The sequence below is a fragment of the Nycticebus coucang genome, unplaced genomic scaffold (assembly GCF_027406575.1).
Source record: "Nycticebus coucang isolate mNycCou1 unplaced genomic scaffold, mNycCou1.pri scaffold_66, whole genome shotgun sequence".
Lineage (NCBI taxonomy): Eukaryota > Metazoa > Chordata > Mammalia > Primates > Lorisidae > Nycticebus > Nycticebus coucang.
This window is the reverse complement of record NW_026515593.1, coordinates 377,378-398,628: the sequence shown is the minus strand read 5'-3', so window position 1 is coordinate 398,628 and position 21,251 is coordinate 377,378. Positions and strand designations below refer to the sequence as shown.

General features: G+C 36.6%; 1 protein-coding gene across 1 annotated transcript in view; it reads right to left on the bottom strand.

Moving 5' to 3' along the window:
- The window catches only part of LOC128579569 (ankyrin repeat domain-containing protein 26-like), a 197,593-nt gene that overhangs the window by 147,486 nt on the left and 28,856 nt on the right, over positions 1 to 21,251 (bottom strand). The window contains exons 5-7 of the mRNA XM_053581587.1: positions 18,864 to 18,957; positions 2,330 to 2,358; positions 2,167 to 2,248 (exon numbers count right to left, since the gene is read on the bottom strand). Of these exons, the coding sequence (XP_053437562.1) occupies positions 2,167 to 2,248; positions 2,330 to 2,358; positions 18,864 to 18,957 (205 nt within the window). The remainder of the gene's footprint in view (positions 1 to 2,166; positions 2,249 to 2,329; positions 2,359 to 18,863; positions 18,958 to 21,251) is intronic.

Here is a 21,251-nt window from a genome sequence, read left to right as displayed (position 1 = left end):
TGTTTTATTTTCTTTCATTCTTTCCTTCTCTATTTTTGGACACAGATTGCTATGTGAGGACTCTGTTAATTACAGCTCTTTCCCTGGACAAACAGCATCTACTCTCTCACTGAGGCCTCAGCATTTATGGATTTCTCTTCTGCACCTTCCCCACCTGAACTATAAGTTAATTCTTTCCATTTCTATTCCCCAGATCCCAAGGCTGTAGGTCACAATATTCCACAGCATTGTTGGGCACACAGTTTTTATCTATTCTACTTGATAATTATACTGTGGTTAAAGGGAAATGAATAAGATCTGTCAAGGTTGGATTTTCCAGAAGTCATGTCTGAACTGAGAAGTAAAGGGTAAGATGAGCAAGATGAAAAGGTGGAGAGGCCAGGAAAAAGGGAGAGCAGGACAGGAAGCAGCAGGAGTAAAAACAAGTCTGAAAGAGGATGTGCATTTGTCCAACAGAGAGGGATTGGTTCAGAGGGCACTCCCAGAGGTAGTTCAGTAATGCTAGTGAAAAGACAGACACACAGGGAAAGGGCTAAAATGGAAAGTTGAGAAAAAGTCAGATTGTGAAAACCCCATGTGAGACCTAAGGTACTATTGTAGGTACTATATTACCAATTCAAGGTCTGCTTAATCATCCTAATGGCCCTGGAGAGGGACCACAGTTAGGGAAGGTAAATTCCAGGGCCACATGTATAAACAGAAGATGACTTACAGGCTATACTGCAAAATAAATGCACTTCTGAAATATATGAATGGTTCCAGAAATGTTTCACATAGTGTTAGCCTCCAGTGTAATGTGGTTTTTTATGGAATGAATAAAATAATCTGAGTTTTGTATTATAATTTTTTCAATTTCAATGCTCAAGATAGTAAGATTTTTTAAATTAAATCATAGCTGTGTACATTAATGTAATCATGGGGTACAATGTGCTGGTTTTATATACAATTTGAAATATTTTCATTGAACTGGTTAACATAGCCTTCATGGCATTTTCTTAATTATTGTGTTCAGACATTTATATTCTGCATTTAGTAAGTTTCACCTGTACCCTTTAAAATGCTCTGTAGGTATGATCCCACCATTTACCCTCCATCCACCCATCCTCTCCCTCCCCTCCCTTACCCCCTTCCCCATATTCTTGTGCTTTAATAGGGTTATAGCTTTCATATGAAAGCTATAAATCAGTTTCATAGTAGGGCTGAGTACATTGGATACTTTTTCTTCCGTTCTTGAGATACTTTGCTAAAAAGAATATTTTCCAGCTCCACCCATGTAAACATGAAAGAAGTAAAGTCTTCATCTTTCTTTAAGGCTGCATAATATTCCATGGTGTACATATACCACAATTTATTGATCCATTCATGGATCGAAGGGCACTTGGGCTTCTTCCATGACTTAGCAATTATGAATTGGGCTGCAATAAACATTCTGGTACAAATACCTTTAATGTTTACAATGGACTGTATACAAAGGCTCCTAGGGATCCCCAATCACATTTACTTACGAATGCCCCTTTTCTAATCTGCGTTCAGAGTGTTCAGTTAAGTGTGGTACACATATGTTGGAAAGGTATAGAGAGCTTAAATTAAACAAGGATACTAGTGTCATTCTCAACAGATGCAAAAAATGTAAAGTTGAGCAAATAAAGAAGTTGCAATGTATACCATTTTTGTACAGTTTTATGACACAAAGACTAATTATCAGCAATATTTATCACCAGACACACTTTGAAAGTCTATGGAAATAATGTCCAGAAAACTCCCAGTGTTGATTACTTCTGTGTAATATATTCAATAGTACGGAAGCACTATTTCCTACTATCAACCTTTCAGGATCATGGTTTTAAGACTGTGTCTACCATATAGTCATAAAGGAATGATTAATTATTTTACTAATAAGCATACTCCCTCACACAAACACACTCTGCTAATTGGATCATCTGACTTCCTTTGCATCATCAGTGCAAAATCAGTAAGATGGAATAATTAAACATGACTGAGATGTTAACATGAAGTGCTCCTCTAAGTAAAGATTCGAATTCCAAGAAGCACTTGGAAAGTTGTGGAATCACCAAATTCACCTCTGTCAATTCCCTAACAAGGACAGGGATGCCAAATCAGAGAACAATGGGAGGCAGAATAACAACAACAACAAAAGAAAATTACCTGTTGCAGCTGGTTTAACTTTAATCCTTTGTACTCCTTTTTTTGGAATAGGAGGTTTTATATCAACATCACGCACAGTAAGCTTTGAAACAAATTGTATCATAAGTAAAGCATAATTTCACATAATGTACAGAAAATAATTCAAGACAATGAATATTATTACCTGATACTGAGGTTGTGTCTTAACATGCACTGAAAAACAAAGAGAATATACAATCAGTGTAAATGACACTGTAAATGTAAATATGACAAAGCCAAACATACAGTGGAGGAGAGTTCCTATTGAGCAGAAGCCTCAAGCTGGGCTTTGAAAATAATTACTTTAGGTTTCTGGCTGCTTTTTCTCTCTTTTATTGGTGGATTGATTGATTTTTGGGCAGACAGGAGCATAACAGACGAAAAGTGAAGACAATAGGAATACAAGTTTAATATAATATACAGTTAAAACTTCAAAAGTGAGATTATGTTTCAAATGAAAATCACTCATATAGAAAAGTGCACATACAGAAGAGTGAAGAGTGGTCTTTATTTGAAGGAGCAAATCATGACCCAGAGAGCATAAAAGGCAAGGCCGATGGCAGAAGCTTACAGCATGCCTTTACTACAACCCAAAACATCATTTGTACAATAGGCTGCAATTAACCGCCAAGTTCTTCAGTTTGTGGACGTCATTTAGGAAGAAACACAGCTATGATGACAGTTCAGATGAGGGCATATAATCCATTTCTCATTAGAGGATGGGTTCAATCAATCTGCATGGCTAGACCCTTGTAGAATAGCAGTTTTAAAAATTTGATCTTTTCCACACCCACAAGAGACGCAAGTATACCAATATTTCTTAGGTCCTCTACTTTTGTGCTGTTAACTTTCTTTCTCAATTCATATAAGAGGTATGTGAGAAATTATACTGAGCTATCTATGGTGAATTATTTATCAAAAAGGAAACACTGAATGGCCATATAATTATTAGATGTTGGGTGGCTCCTGTGGCTCCAAGGAGTAGGGCACTGGCCCCATATGCCAGAGGTGGCAGGTTCAAAACAAGCCCTGGCCCTAAAAAAAAAAAAAAAAAAAAGTTCAAGTGTTTTTAAAAAAGAATTATTAGATGTTAATGAATTTTTGTATTCAAAAATCACTAGAATATTCACTGCACGTGACATTAAAACTCAGAAAAAATAAGCTTTTAGGCTTTTTTTTAAATTTTCAGAATATTAGGGGATACATATTTTGCTTGCATAGTTTACTTTTATACAGATTGAATCAAATGATAAGTGTACTGTTTCTAAAATGAATGTTCTTGGAGATCTCACATTAACTCATTAAGGGATTTTACAAAACACCTACTTTATAGAAAAAAATAGCATTTGCAAAAAAAGCCACCCATCTTTGTTCAATGTAACCTCATCTTATTAATTAGTATCAATGCAACATATATCTCAGATGCCTGATCCTTCTGGAGAAAAGAAATGCCTTTCTGTGTTCTGCCCTAATCCCAGCACTTCCTCCTCCTTCCAGTAATCTCTGGAGCTGCAGTAATCCAATCTTGGTTTGCCAAAAAAAAAAAAAAAAATCTTGCAATCTGCCATCTGCATTCTTTTGATGGATTATTTCCACCACCTCTTTCCTCTTTATTTGCAATAACATCATATATCTAGAATTTCAATTTCTCTATCATTCATTGTCATCCTCCAGCTAGGAAGATGCTCAGAAATAAGAGCAAAATAATGCTTTCCCTTGATTCTCCGTTGGAAGTGTTCTTCAGTGGTGCCTCTTACACATTTCTCTACAGAGAACTTTACACCCTAGTTATTCAGGGCATTCTGAGGACCAAGAGCACTGGAAACAAATGAGAATGCATTACGACTGTAGAATCACAAACCTGCTCAATCACGGTGTGCATTTTTAACATGGTCCCCAATGATTTCTTAATGTTTTGAGAAGCTCTTGTATTTAAAGAGTCCACATTTCTTTACCTAAAAATATCCTTTGGAATACAGCTCCCAGTTCCTCCCAGTCACATATTCCACACTGAAATGGCATTTAAAATCACAAAATTTCTAAGGGAATGTTACTTGGCAACAGCTTTCCTGACCTCTCCATGAATAAGCCTATTGTCTTCTATCAATTGAATTGAACCATATGATATGAGGAAACATCACTTTATACAATGAGAAATTGCATACCAGTACAGTTCCACACTCCTGCATGACCAGGGGCCACAGACTTTAATGCCTTCCCAACAGAGAGAAACAGGGAGAACATGGAAGTTGGTGCTACTTGTCTCACTCATTTTGGCCCTGGAAGCTCATTTTATTATATTCTTCCCACCTGTCTAACTCCTTAATCTACCTTTTATTTAGAAGTATTTTATTGGAACACTCTGCCATTACATCCATCTGCTCCTTTTGTCTCTATGTATTCCCTGTACTGTCTGCTTTCCCAGTTCTTCATTCCCTTTTGTAAACCTGCCCTTTTCCTCATTTACTGACTTTGCTCAGCTCTTGCACTATATTGAGATGGAACTAAAGATTCCATTAATTTAGTGATACTCTTGATTTCATCATCATCTATTGCTGACACCTGAGAAGAGATACAATTTATCACGGTTTTGCTTCTTCTTCTTCTTCTTTTTTTTTTTTTTTCTACCATACATATCTAAAAGACAAGGTTGTTTTTGGTGCTCATGTTCCTCAATAAAGATTCGTTCACATGACATTTTTCATAAGATACATTGTTTACCCTATAATTGTTTGCATACTTTCTTGTTTCCATTTGAATTTCCATTTCGAGAAGAACCACCAAAATCATCCTTGGTAAGATTCTCCAATAAATTCTGTTAATATTAACATCAACTATTAAGTTTCAAGTATGTAATAGTTACAATAAGTGGTATCAAGATTTCCTAATCACTTTTGTCAAAAATGTTTGAATTTTCTTTTCTTTTCTTTTTTTTTTTTTTTTTTGTATTTAAAGAGTCCACATTTTTTTACCTAAAAATATCCTTTGGAATACAGCCTCCCATTCCTCCCAGTCACATATTCCACACTGAAATGGCATTTAAAATCACAAAATTTCTAATGGAATGTTAGAAAAAACAGAGTCTCACTTTATGGCCCTCGGTAGAGTGCCATGGCCTCACAGAGCTCACAGCAACCTTCAACTCCTGGGCTTAAGCGATTCTCTTGCCTCAGCCTCCCGAGTAGCTGGGACTACAGGTGCACACCACAATGCCCGGCTATTTTTTGGTTGCAGTTTGGCCAGGGCCGGGTTTGAACCCGTCACCCTCAGTATATGGGGCCGGCGCCTTACCGACTGAGCCATAGGCGCCGCCCAAAAAATGTTTGAATTTTCTACTCTACGAATAATTTTTTTTTAACTTTAAAAGAAAAAAAGAATGTCTTCTAAACCAGAGCATTGCAGCCATACATATGTTCTCGAGATGAACCTTACCTTCCACTTCTGTATGGCTACAGGTTCTGTAAATTGAGCATGGGCAGCCAAAAGAAACATATTCGAAAACACAACATTAACTCATGTTATATAGCAACAAGGATCTTACTTCACCTTCCATAACATTACTTTGCATTCTCCACCAAACACAGATGAACATTGTGAATAATATAATACATGGGCTATCATACTTCTGGCATTACATCCTTAACATATTTCTCACTCTAGAAATATTTCAGTGTTGACGTTAGATACTGGCATAATGGGCAACTTTGGAGTATGTCATGTTGAGTATAAGCTCAACAATGTCAATGCTGCTTCATTTAGCTAAACAAAGCCTTGAAGACATCAAAATGTTTTGTGATAAAATATTTACTGATAGGAAAATTTGTTGAAGAAAAAGAAATTCTCTCATAAGAACAACTTGCCTTATGTTTATGTTTAAGTAAAAGCAAGCAAACAGTACATAAACTGTGCATCTCCTTCCCAATTAGGAAACAACTTCAAGAAAGTATGGCAATCCTTAATAAAAATGGAAGGATAGGAACAGAGAACACATCTCTTAGAAGCACCTAAAATGTTCTGGGCACTTTCTTGTACATTTTCTTTTCTACACATTATACAAATGAACATAAAAATCATGATGAAGATGGTGACCCTCAGTTCTGCTAATCAAATCTTTATTAATTAGATGTAATTAATAAAACATTCAAACTTGGAAAATCAGAATGGACCAGACCACTGACAAAGGATAAAGCAGCAGAGGCAAAGGGAACCATCTACCTCATTTTAAACTTGAACTTTTTCTTCTCTGAAGAGCTCAATCCACATAAAGCATCTCCTGGATGCACTGTAATTAACTATGCCCAAGTAAACATTAGGGAGAGAATTGTGCAAACAGCCAGATGTAACTAAAGTATAACCTACAAGATGAAGAATATTAGAATGACTGCAGATCTCTCTGTTGAAACTTTTCAAGCCACAAGAGGATGGACATCCATTTTCAATCTCCTAAAAGAAAATAACTTTCAGCCTAGGATCCTGTATCCAGCTAGACTGACTTTCATTTTTGATCGAGGAACCAAATACTTCACTGACACACACATGTGGAAGAAATTAGCCATAACTAAGCCAGGTATCAATGAAATTCTCAGACTCATCCTCCATCATGATCAGATTAATGGTCTACCACTGAAGTAAACTCACCCAGAAAACCTGGAATGAAATCTAACATCCACCATGGTGAAAGGATTGAAAATGTCCACTGTCGGGGAGGAGGCAAGATTTCCACAGAGGCACCCGTCCAAAAGGAGGGTGAAAGGACAGAAGTTTAGCAAGTAAGCTGATGGTTTGGAGCTGAGCCAGGAGTGAAGATTGAAGAACACATCACCCCTGCTGAGGCGAGTAAGAACCCAAGGAAACAAACAATAAGTACAAAACCAATCACCAAGTGGATGTAAGTCCTCTCCCCCATGAGAATACCTCGCAGGATACTTTCTACAAACAAGCAGAGTTCAGATCTCCTCCTATTTTATCCCATGTGAGAGACACTCTATAAACCAGAACTCCTTCCCCAGAGATGTACCACTAGTGTGCCATGGTGCTCTCCCATGAGGCATAAAACTGAACATAGACTCTACCTGCAATTCTGAACTCCCACCACTCCCCTCCACTCTCACCCTATATTTTGGAAAGCCTGTCCCCCATGGAGTCCAGATTTGTGGGCATTTTCTCGAGAGCTGTGGATAGGGCATGGGCTGTTATGAGTCTGTGCTGAAACAGAGGCATGGGTGGAAAGTGGGGACTGTGAAGCAAGGGAGCCATACAAGAGAAGAAGAGATGGCACTCCATGGGGGCAGCGCAGCAGTGGCAGTGGCATGAACAATAGGGCTCACACCCCTGGTGATGTTTTGAAGAAACACTTCCCGCCTCTCTTAGCAAGAACAGGCAGCTGGCTTCTGCTCTGGGGGCAGCCATGGGTGGAACAGATCTGAGATGGATACACAGGCCCATGACCAAAGGATACGCCTGAGGCAGTACCTGCCTTGGAGTGGCGTGACAGGGACAGACAATAGTATCCGCGTGAACACAGAGAAGGTATACAACCAGGGCAGGGCTGAGTCAGAAATGCTGCTTCTGAGAGCCCAAGATGCAACTGGCCCCCAGAGGAGCATAGCTGGGACAAAAGCAGGTGGAGCAGCAGCATCAGTCCAGGGAAGGGCTGAAACTAGAGCCATATCTAAGCTCTAACTGTACCTGCCCCAACACAGAGTGTAATGGAGACAGAGATGCCAGCTCCATGAGAATTGATGCAACAGGAGTGATATAGGGCAGTCACAATTTCTGTTAACTCAAATAGCACCTGGCCTGCAGGAGAATATACCCAGGAAAGAAATGCAATTTCTGTGAGAATTGAGTTGTCTCAAGAATTCAATGAATTCAAAGACAAAGTCAACAAAGTTTTGACACATTGAGGCAAGAACTTGTAGCCCTCAAAGATCTGAGAAATATAGTAGTATCCCTCAGTAACAGAGTGGAGCAGGCAGAAGAAAGGATTTATGACATTGAAGACAAAGCTTTTGAATGCTCCCAAATGCTCAGTGTGGAGAGAAAGGGAGAGCAAAAATGGATCATTCTCTCAGAGAGCTCTGAGACACTTCAGAGAAAACTAACATTTGCCTTTTACCAATTCCTGAAGGGGATGAGGTTGCCTCGAAAGCCACAGATGCTCTACTGCAAGGGATAATTGAGATCTTATCAAACATGGCAAGAGATTCTGAAATTAAGAGAGCAGACAGTTTCAGAACCCCAACATGACTCAACCCAAATAAAGCATCTCCCAGACATATTATAACTAACTTCGCCAAAGTTAATATGAAGGAGAAAATTCTACAAGCAGCCAGACATAAGAAAACCATAACCTACAAAGGTAAGAATATTAGAATGACTGCAGATCTCTTTACTGAAACTTTTCAAGCTAGAAGAGGGTGGTCATCGAACTTTAACTTCCTACAATGAAATAACTTTCAACCCAGGATCCTGTATCCAGCTAAACCGAGGTTCATTCATGATAGAGAAGTTAAATACTTTAATGACATTCACATGTTGAAGAAATCTGCCATAACGAAACTACCTCTCCAGGATATTCTCAATCATATCCTCTACTGTGACCAGCACAATCCTCTACCACCAAAGTCAATTCACTCAGAAACTTTTGATAAAATTCCAACTTCGCAGTGGAAAAAGGATTAAAAATGCCCAGTGGACTTTTGAAAAAACATGATACCCAAAATACTACTAGGCTTCTCAGTATTGTCAATTAATGTGAATGGATAGTGTCCTCTAAAGAGGCACAGGTTGGCTGACCGGATACAAAAACTCAAGTCAGATATCTGTGGCATACAAGAATCTCCTCTTACCTTAAAAGATAAATATATACTCAGGGTGAAGGGATGGTCATCTATAATACAGGAAAATGGAAATCAGAAAAAAAGTAGGGGTTGACAATTTATTCACAGATACAATAGTCTTTATACCAAAAAGCAAGGAACGATAATGAAGGTCACTTCATTGTTGGTAAAGGAAACGTTCAACATGATGAGATTTCAATTATTAACATTTTTGCACCCAACCAGAATGCACCTCAACTTATAAGAGAGACTCTAACAGATATGTGTAATTTGATTTCCTACAGCACCATAATAGAGATTTTAGCACTCCTTTGGCAGTGTTGGATAGATCCTCCAGTCAGAAAGTACACACAGACATTTTGGACTTAAACCTAACCATTTAACATTTGGAATTAACAGACATCTACAGAACATTCCATCCTAAGAAAACTGAATACACATTCTTTTCATCAGCCCATGTAACATCCTCCAAAACTGATCACATCTTAGGTCACAAGTATAAACTCAGTACATTTAAAAGAATATAAATTATTCCTTGCATCTTCTCAGACCATCATCATCAAAAGTTGAATTAAGTAACAAGAGAAATCTGCATACTCATACAAAAACATGAAAACTAAATAATCTTATGCTGAATGATAGCTGAGTCATAGGTGAGATTAAGAAGAAAATTACCAAATTTTTGGAACAAAAAGATAATGAAGACACCAATTTCCAGAACCTCTTGGATATCACAAAGGCCGGCCTAAAAGGGAAATTTATAACACTGCAAGAGAACATCTCAAGCAACTGGAAAATGAAGAACATTCCAATCTCAAACTCAGCAGAAAAAAAGAAATAACCAAAATTCAGGCAGAAATTGAAAACAAAAGGATTATACAGCAGATCAATACATCAAAAAGTTGGTTTTTTTGAAAAGGTCAATAAAATAGATAAACCTTTGCCTAACCTAACCAGGAATAAATCAATCAGAAATGACAAAGACAAAATAACAGCAGACTCCTCAAAACTTCAAAAAATCCTGATGAATATTATAAGAAACTCTATTCTCAGAAATACAAAAATCTAAAGGAAAGACCAATACTTGAAAGACGCCACCCTCCTGGACTTAGCCAGAGTGAAGCGGACATGTTGACCATGCATATATCAAGCTCTGAAATAGCATCAACTATACAAAATCTCCCCCAAAAGAAAAGTCTGGGATCAGATCGTTTCACATAAGAATTCTACCAAACCTTTAAAGACTAACTAGTATCTATATTACTAACTTTTTCTAAAATATAAAAAAACAAGGAATACTATCCAACACATTCTATGAAGCAAACATCACATTGACTCTAAACCAGGACAAGACCCAACCAAAAAAAGAAAATTATAAACCAATATCTCTAATGAATATTGATACAATAATATTCAATAAGATCATAGCAAATAGGTTGGTGACTGTGGCTCAAGGAGTATGGTGTTGGCCCCATATACCGGAGGTGGAGGGTTCCAACCAGACCCCAGCCAACAACTACAAAAAATAATAATAAAAATAAATAAAAGTTCCTACAAACAGAATCCAGTAACCCATCAAACAAATTATACACCATGACCTAGTGGGTTTTATCCCAGGGACTCAAAGCTGTTTCAATACCCATAAATCTATAAATGTAATTTATGACATGAACAAAATAACAAACAAAGGCCATATGCTTCTCTCAATTGATGCATAAAAAGCTTTTGATAATATCCAGCATCCTTTCATGATCAGAACACGTAAGACAATTGGTACAGAAGGGACATTTCTTAAAATGATAGAGGCCTACAGCAAATATCATATTGAATGGAATTATACTGAAATCATTTCCAGTCAGATCAGGGATGAGGCATGGTTGCCAATTGTCTCCACTACTTTTTAACATTGTAATGGAAGTCATCTCAATCAGGCAAGAAAAGGTGATCAGGGTATCCATATAATGTCAGAGGAGATAAAACTGTCACTCTTCCCATATTATATGATTGTATATCTGGAAAACCTCAGGGATTCAACTAAAAAACTCTTAGAAGTGACCAAGGAATATAGCAAGGTCTCAGGTTAAAAAATCAACACTCATAAATCTTTATCCTTTATATAGACCAACAATAGTCAAGCTGAAAAAACAGTCAAGTACTCCATTCATTTTATAGTAGTGCCAAAGAAGATGAAGTATTTGGGAATTTAACTAGCAAAGGATGCTAAACATCTTTAAAAATAGAACTATGAAACTCGGAGAAAAGAAATAGCTAAAGATGTTAACAAATAGAAAATCATACCATAATCATGGCTGGGAAGAATCAACATTGTTAAAATGTCCATCCTACCCAAACCAATATCCCTATTAAAGCATGACTGTCATACTTTAAAGACCTCAAAAAAGTAATACTTCGTTTAATATGGAATCATTAAAAACATCAAATAGCCAGATATTCCTCAGAAATAAAAACAAATCTGGAGGAATCATGCTACCAGGTGTCATATTATACTATAAATCAATACAGATCAAAACAGCACGGTATTGGCACAAAAATAGAGAGGTAGATGTATGGAACAGAATAGAGAACCAAGAGAGGAACCCAGACACTTATAATCATTTGATCTTTGATAAGACCATCAAAGATGTCATTTTTGGGAAAGATTCTCTATTTAATCTGGGTGCTGGGTGAACTGGTTGGCAATGTGTAGAAGACTGAAACTGGACCCACACCTTTCAGCATTAACTAAGATAGACTCTCACTGGATTAAAGTTTTAAACTTCTGGATATATACCTAGTAGACGTATTGTAGGATCCGATGGGAGGTATATTTTTAGATCCCTATGTGCTGTCCAAATATCCTTCCAAAAGAAATGCATTAGTTTGCATTCCCACCAGCAGTGCAGAAGTGTTCCCTTTTCTCCACATCCATGCCAGCATCTCTGGTTTGGATATTTTGTGATGTGAGGCTAATCTTACTGGAGTTAGATGATAGCTCAAAGAGGTTTTATTTGCAATTCTCTGATGATTAAAGATGATGAGCATTTTTGCATATGTCTGTAGGCAGTGTGCCGGTCTTCTTCAGAGAAGTTTCTCTTCAAGTCCCTTGCCCACCCTGAGATGAGATCACTTGTTCTTTTCCTGCTAATATGTTTGATTTCTATGTGGATTCTGGTGATTAAACCTTTGTCAGAGACATAACCTGCACATATCTTCTCCCATTCTGAGGGCTGTCTGCTTGTTTTACTTACTGTGTTCTTGGCTGTGCAGAAGCTTTTTAGTTTGATCAGGTTACAGTAATGTATTTCTGGTGTTGCTTCAGTTGCCCAGGGGGTACTCCTCATAAAATATTCACCCAGGTCAATTTCTTCAAGTATTTTCCCTGTACTTTCTTATAGTATTTTTAAAGTTTCATGTCTGAAGTGTAAATTTTAATACAGTGTGAGTCCATCTTAGTTAATACTGAAAGGTGTGTGTCCAGTTTCATTCTTCCACATGTAGCCAGCCAGTTCACCTAGCAGCATTTGTAAAATAAGGAATCATTTTCCCACTGAATGTTTTTAGTTGGCTTGTCAAAGGTCATATAATGGTAAATAGCTGAGTTCTCTCTTGGTTCTATATTCTGTTGCAAACACCCACCTCTGATCAAAAAATACAGCATGTCTCAGGATACAAAATCAATACTTACAAATCTATAGATTTTACATATACCAACAATAGTCAAGCTGAAAAAATAGTCAAAGACTAGATTCCTTTTACAGTAGTACCATAGAAGATGAAATATTTGGGAATTTACCTCAAAAAGGACATGAAGTATCTTTATAAAAAGAACTATGAAACTCTGAGAAAAAAAAAAGCTGAAGATGTTAACGAATGGAAAAACATACCCCATGCTCACGGCTGTGAAGAATATTCATTGTTAAAATGTCCATATTACCCAAAGCAACATGGAAAAACTAGTACTTTGTTTATATGGAATCAGAAAACACCTTGAATAACCAAGACATTACTCAGAAATAAAGACAAAGCAGTAGCAATCAGGCTACCAGACTTCAGCCTATACTAGAAATCTATAGTGATCAAAACAGCATGGTAGTGCCACAAAAATACCGAGGTAAATGTATGGAACACAATAGAGAAACAAGAGATTAACATGGACACTTACTATCATTTTATTATTTATCTTTTATAAGCGTATCAAAAACATAAATAGGAGGAAAGATTCCCTATTCAACAAATGGTGCTGGATGAATTGGCTGGCAACTTGTAGAACACTGAAACTGGACCCTCATCTTTCACCATTAACAAAAATTGATTCTCCCTGGATAAAAGATTTAAACTTAAGACATGAAACTATAAAAATACTTTAAGAGGGGACAGGTGAAACACTTGAAAAAATTGGCCTGGAAGAATATGTTATGAGGAGGATCCCAGCCCCTGGGCAACTGAAGCAACACTGAAAATATATTACAGAGATCTGATCAAACCCCAACTTCTGCACAGCCAAGAACAAAGGAAGTAAAGCAGGCACACGGTTCTCAGAATGGGAGAAGATTTTTCCAGGTTATGTTTCCAACAAAGGTTTGATAACTAGAATAAACAGTAAACCCAAATTAATTAATAAGGAAAAAAAACAAGTGATCCCATTTCATTTGGGGCAAGAGAATTGAACAGAAGCTTCTCTGAAGAAAATAGGTGCATGGTTTTCACATGAAAAACTGCTCATCATCTTTAATCATCAGATAAATACAAATCAAAACCACTTTGAGACATCATCTAACTCCAGGAAGAGTAGCCCACATCACAAAATCACAAAACTACAGATTTTGATGTGGATGTGGAGAGAAGGGAACATTTCTGCACTGCTGGTGGGAATGCAGGCTAATATGTTCTTTTTAGAAAGAGGTTTGGAGAACACTTAGGAAACTAAAAGTAGACCTACCATTTGATCCTGCTATGCCTCTGCTAGGAATACATCCAGATGACCAATCATCATTTTACAACAAACATATTTGCACCAGAATGTTTATTACAGCCCAATTCATGATTGCCCAGTCATGAAAGAAGCCCAGGTACCCATAGACCCCTGAATGGAGTAAAACATTGTGGTATATGTATACCATGGAATATTATGCAGCCATCAGAAAGATGGAGACTTTGCCCCTTTTATGTTCACATGGATGGAGCTGGAACATATTTTTCTTAGTACAGTATATCAAGAGCGGAAGAAAAATGATCCAATGTACTCAGTACTATTATGAAAGGAATATATAATCCCTCACACTTTTATATGAATGATAAATCACAACTATAGCCCAGAATGAAAGAGGGAAGAGGGGGGAGAGTAGGAGGGGCGGTGTGTGAAGGAAGATAAAAGGTGGGACATCACCTATGTTGTATATTGTAAGGGTACATGTCAAATCTATTAAGAGTAGAGACTCAATGTCTTAAGACGACAAATAATCAAATGAAGTGTTGGCTATGTTAACCAGTTTGATGTAAGCATTCAAAATTGTGTATAAAAGCATTAATGTACAGTTATGATTCGTTAAAAAATTATGATATAAAAATAAGTACATCAGAAAAAAAAAAAACTCTTACTGTCCCTTCATTTCAACTTTTAACTTCTGATTTCCTTGCTTGTTTTAGTGTCTGTATTATCTTCACATTTCTCCTCACCTGTGTTAAATGCACGCCGAGTGTCTGTGTGCATTGTTAGCATTTTTACAGTATACTTTTCTTTTTTTTCATTTAAATAAACTTTAGAAGGTGAGTGCCGATTATACTTCAGGAACACAAAGTAGGCATGAGATGGGAAATATTTTTGTGACTGAGACCTTTTTATTGAGAAAATGCCTCAAACAATAAAAAGTGGACACTCCAGGTGCATCATTCCTCTCATAGTCTGGTATAGTATTTGTTACATTAGATGGTGCTTTTTCAAAACTTCCCTCCTTCTTTACACAAACTCCACTATAGGACAAGCAGGAATTTTCTATTATTCAAAGTTTTAACCAAAACTCTGTTTCAACTCATTTCTCAGGTGTTTTTATTTACTTCCCCATTCTACTTTGCATTGTTTGATGCACAGTCACTCATACTTTTGCACAAAAGGAAGTTCTGAATATGTAGATACATTCTATCAGTCCTCATTCATTCCCGGTCACTATTAATGTGATTATTTCTGTACTGTTTTTATTTTTTTTAATTTGTTTTTATGAAATCATAGCTGTGTACATTAGTATGATCATGGGGCACCATACACTTGGTTCATAGACCGTTAGACACATTTTCACCACACTAGTTAACATAGCTTTCCTGGCATTTTCTTAGTTACTTTGCTAAGACCTTTACATTCCACATTTACTAAGATTCACATATATCCTTCTGTACTGTTTTTAAAAACTGATAACTGAAAACTTGGAAATTTTACATTATCACAAGGTAAAATTAATAGCAATCAGAAAGAAAAGCCAATTCTCAAATGTGAATTCAAATGATGCTGTCTTCTGACACAGACTATATGCTTAAGCCCACATCTAATATATTCTAATGTCCTCATAAGAAAGTGAGTGAAGGAACCTTGATACCTTTTAATGATTTCCTGCAGCTAAGTGAGTTACAACCTGCTGCTATATCCTCACATCCAAGTCCTTTCCTGCAAGGTAGGATTTCCTTCATAGACACAATCTAATGACCTCATTCCCTCTCGCAACACACACACTGAACTGAGTTAGAGGCCACAAGGCAGAAAAAGTAAACAAACTGGCGTTAATGACTGGGAGTATAAAATTACACTACAGTTTGGGACACTGGAAATCTCTGAACATGAGTCCAACTCAGTGGCCATCATGATAAAATTGCTCGTAATTTCTCTTGCTTAGTAATATGATTCCGTACTTGGCATTACCTTTCTTATCATGTAAGGTTATAAAACTAAAGAGCCAGGAAAACACCAGAAATATTCTGCCTCGCTTCCAAGGACAAAGATTATCTATAAGTAACTCTTCACTTTAGGAAGGTTTAAGTTTTATAACGAGTTTTAAAAACTTCTTAAAATTAAATATTAGATAACCACGTATGAATTCTAAAATGCTGTTCCAGTAGGAAATGTCCCTTGGACTATGTCACATCATTCATGTAAACAATATTAAACAAGGAACTTAAATTTATATTTCTTGATACCTGTGGCTGGTTATTTTCACTTCCTTTAGGCTCTTCTTCCACTTTCACTGATGTTGATAAAATGTTCAGTCATGTAAATTTCATATATTCAGTTAAATGAGTTGCTTAGAATGATGTGATAAAATCTCTCAGCTTTATAAAAATATTTACAAACCTAAGCCTATTTTTATCTTACAAATTGAGAGTTTAGATGAAGTTAAATCTTTAGCAGACTATATACTTCTTTAAAAATTACTCCTAATTATCTAACACTTGAAAAACCACTCAGAAGACTACTAGATGTCACCAGGTAGAAGGTATACAAAGATCACAGATTCACTCACAAATTCATCCACACAACATAAATGACAAAGCCATCATAAACAAAGAAAAATTTCTCAATCCAGGAAAACATATCAAGTAGCCCTGTGTACTCCTGTCTACCTCCTATTAGAACCTTCAATGCATTGCTCATGTTAATCATTACGTTGCTGTTACTTTTTATACCTTCACCAGTGTATGCCTGGTGATATATATGTGAAATGCTTTTCGCTCAAGTGCTCACAATCTTCTTTCCATTTTTTCTTTCTTTCTTTTTTTTTTTTTTTGACACAGATTGCTAAGTGAGGACTCCATTCATTATGGCTCTTTCCCTGGATAAACAGGCATATCCTCCCTCAGTGAGGCTTCAAGACTCTATGAATTTCTATTTTGCAACTTCCCCATCTTAACTGTAAGTTATTTATTTCCATTTCTATTCCCCAGATCTCAAGGCTGTAGGACACAATATTCCACAGCATCATTGGGCAAGCAGTTTTTACCTATTTTACTTGATAATTACGGAATGGGGTTAAAGGAAAATGAATAAGATGCATCAAGGTTGGCATTTCCAGAGCTCATGTGTGAGCTGAGAAGGAAAGGGTGAGATGAGCAAGGTGAAAAGTTGGAGAGGTCAAGAAAAAATGAGAGCAGGATGGGATGGAGCACCCTGCGGCCTACAGATTAGGTGTACACTGTATCCTCTAGCTTTCCCATCTTCATATTTCTTCCTCCACTCATTCAAAAGCCTTGTAAGATACATCTAAGTAATTATGCATATTCACTCTAAATATGACATATTTATAAAAAAAGGAAACAAACTGATTCACCTCATCATTATAACATAGTAACTAATTTTTCCATTTAAAAATCAGTGTCATATTCATTGAAAATATTAAGAAAAGTCATGAAATGGGCTCTATAAATTTATGGGTTTTGACTTTATTTTATGTGGGATATTACATTAATCTCTTTCTGATTTTAGAAAACACCTATTTTAATAAAGAATATTTTTTAAAATGACCAGTGTTTTTATATTCAAGTTAATCTATTTTTGTGAATGAATATAGACATAGCACATTTCTCTGATGCCTAACACTTACAGGAGGAGAAATGCATTTTTGTTATAGCCCCACAGATTCACCATTCCCCACAATTTTTTTTTTCTCCCAAAATGTTCCTTGAATATCCAGACTGGAGAATTCAAACAGAAATAGTTTCAAGTACCAGATTCTATCCTTCTAAATTCCACATTATAATTCTAGCACACTCTCTTGCTTCCAGTGATCTCTGTGGCAGAAGTAATCTTTTTTTTTTTTTGTAGAGAAAGATTCTCACTGTACCGCCCTCGGGTAGAGTGCCGTGGCATCACACGGCTCACAGCAACCTCTAACTCTTGGGCTTACGCGATTCTCTTGCCTCAGCCTCCCGAGCAGCTGGGACTACAGGCGCCCGCCACAACGCCCGGCTATTTTTTCGTTGCAGTTCGCCTGGGCTGGGTTTGAACCCGCCACCCTCGGCACATGAGGCCGGCGCCCTACTCACTGAGCCACAGGCGCTGCCCGGCAGAAGTAATCTTAGTAATCTTAATCTGTGTAAAGGAAACTTTCTTGAATCGATACAAAAGCATTCTCTCGGGTTTCTTCATGATTAACTGCAACATTACATGGCTAACTTATTCCCTCCTTCTTTCCCTGCTCAGGAATCTTTCTTCAAATCTCTGGTCACCATTCTTTTCAGGGATCATTTATGCCACTTCTTTCCTCTTCAATTACTAGTAATAGTTCATATCTATAATTTGGAATTGTTCACTTTTTTCTTTATCCCATCTGGCTAGGAACATGTTCTGAAATACGTGTAAAAGCAATATAAGGCCCTCCTTTGATCCTTCTGTTGGAAATGTTCTCCAATAGATCTTCCTATATATTTCTCTACAGGGATGTCTATAGTCTTGTTACTTAGTGTGGTCCAAGAACCCACAGCATTGGAGTCACCTGGGAAGTATAAGAAACACAGAGTTCCAGGGGAGCGGTAGCTCGACCCTGTAATCCCAGCACTCTGGGAGGCCAAGGCAGGTGGATGCCTGTGCTCTGGAGTTCAGGACTAGCCTAAGCAAGAGTAAGATCCCATCTGTAAAAATGAGTGGACACTGTGATTGGTTTTTGTAGTCCCAGCTACTCAGTAGGCTGAGGCAAGAGGATCACTTGAGCCCAAGAGTTTGAGGTTGCTGTGAGCTATGACATCACAGAATTCTACTGAGAGTGACAGAGTGAGACACTGCCTCCAAAAAAAAAAAGAAATGGAAAGTCCTGGATATGTCAAATCAAATTGTCTTTTACAGGAAAATACAGTTCTTACCTTCTACTTGTGCATTTACTCTGTTTTTCTCTTCTTGATTGGCATCCTGAGATGAATAACTAAGATCCTTCTCTGAAAGACTCTCTGAGATATTCTATTAAAATTAATATCAATATGAGTTCAGTTAAAAATAATAAGTTACATCAAGATTTGCTAATCATTTTCTCCAAAGCATCTTAATTTCTTTTGGTAAAAGCAATGACATACAAAAGAAGAGGAACAAGTATTGAAAATCAAAACATTTCAGTAGAGAAGTTCACATATGCTGTCTAGATTAAGCTCATCTTTTATCTGCATATCGATGTGTAGACACAGCATGAAAGGCCAAAATGAGTCATATTCACAAAAAATATGAACTAATGTGCATATTTCAACATGTAACGAACTTCAAAATAAATGATTACTTCACATTCACCACCAGGAATAAGAGATCATTTTTAAAAAAAAAAAATACACTTGCTATAATAGTTATGCATTAAACACATAAAATATTTTAGTGAAATTTTAGCATAAAAATTTGAGATATAGCATTCTAAGAAACTTTTGTTATGTCATATTGGGCATAAACCAAATATTCATTTTTAATTCATATTAATGTAAGTGTACCTAAACAGAAAATTTCTGAAGCTGCTTTATTTAGGTAAACAAAAGGTTAGAAAAATCTAAAATATGTTTTGATAGAGTTTTTACTTATGGTTGAATAAAAAGATACCACAGCTAAAATAACTATTTTTTATGTTTACATAAAATCAAACAAATATTAGATATAGTACGTAACTTTATGCTAATAAAAATCAATTTCAAGAACTATAGCAATCCTCAATATAAAATAATAAGAACATTTATTTTTGAAGCATCTAAGGTATCCCAGACATGTATTTCCACATTTTCTTTTCTATGTATTATAATAATAAAATTAAAGTTGGCTGCTGCTGATGATTACCCTACTTTCTGCTTCCTGGAGTTCCCAGGATGTTCAGAGTAAAATGATTTACATATGTGATCCATTGTTCTTTCTGCCCTATCTTCCTCTCCGAATTTCACATGGCTGGCTCCTCCTCAGCCTTTAGCTGGTAGCTTGAACTTCACACTCAGAAATATCTTCCCTGACTGTGGATTTCCACCCCAGTCCCATCTCCATTAACTGCAATCTTCCTCAATATTGTCAAACCTGATATTCTCTGCTTTCTCTATATGAAGCCCACATAGTAAATCAGAATTTTTTGCTGTTTGGTTTTCTCTTGCTACTACTATAAGGCATCCTATTGTACATTCAGTGTCTAACTACTTAGCACATAATTGGTACTTATAGTCCCTGTTACTTCGGAGGCTGAGGCAAGGGGATCACTTGAGCCTAAGTGTTTGAGGTTGCTGTGAGCTATGACACCATAGCACTCCACCCAGGGCACAGAATGAGATTTTGTCTTTACATGTTCAAGGTCATGTACATGTACATGTCTCTACATGTTCAAGGTCAAAAAATGTACAAATCTCATTGGGAAGATCTTAAGCACAAAATCACTAGAGTGATTTTATTCTTACAGGATATTGGCCACGATAGTCTCCTGAAACTTATTATACCCAAATTACAAAGACTCATGCCTGTTCTAACTTGCTTAACTTCCCATTTTTTCCTTGACACTACTGTCTTAAGGTTTTGCTTTGTTTGTTTTTTTTTTTAAAAGAACTACTTCCCATATTTATTAAATCATTAAATAAAACTGTGAACATTTCTTACAATTGCATGCATACTTTTCAGACTATAAAAATGTTTCCAGATTTCATACTGTATTTGTTCATTACACACACCTAAAAGGTTGATATTAGTGCCATGTCTATGAATTAGGTCACAGACATTCAAAATTAATTAAATAATTTCCCTCAGTTTCCACAGAAAGTGAAAGATCCAGAATAACATGTCTTTTGACATCCATTTGAATCTGGTGCTGCTGCCCAACCACTGCTTCTAAGAGGTCAGCCTTAACATGTCTTCCTACCTGAGCTCTGCTTCGGAATAAATTGTCAGTATTTCACACCTACAGTATATCAGAAGCATGGCTGCCACAAAAGTACTCTATGTGTTCTATTTTAGAAAATGACTTCTGCTTAAAACGCCACTAAATCAAATTGTTACTATTACAGCCCCACATGTTCACTTACTCCCCATGATTTTTTTTTTTTTCTCCTAAAACGTTCCTTGATGATCTAGCCTGGTCAATTCAAACATAGTAACAGTTTTGAGTGCCACATTTTATCATTTCAAGTTCCAAGTTATAAAAATCAACACTCCAAACTGCTTTTCCCTGAATTTCATTAGGACTTTTATTACACATCCATATTTACTACGGACTCATGCATTTGGCTATAGGTTGATCTTGAATAATTCTT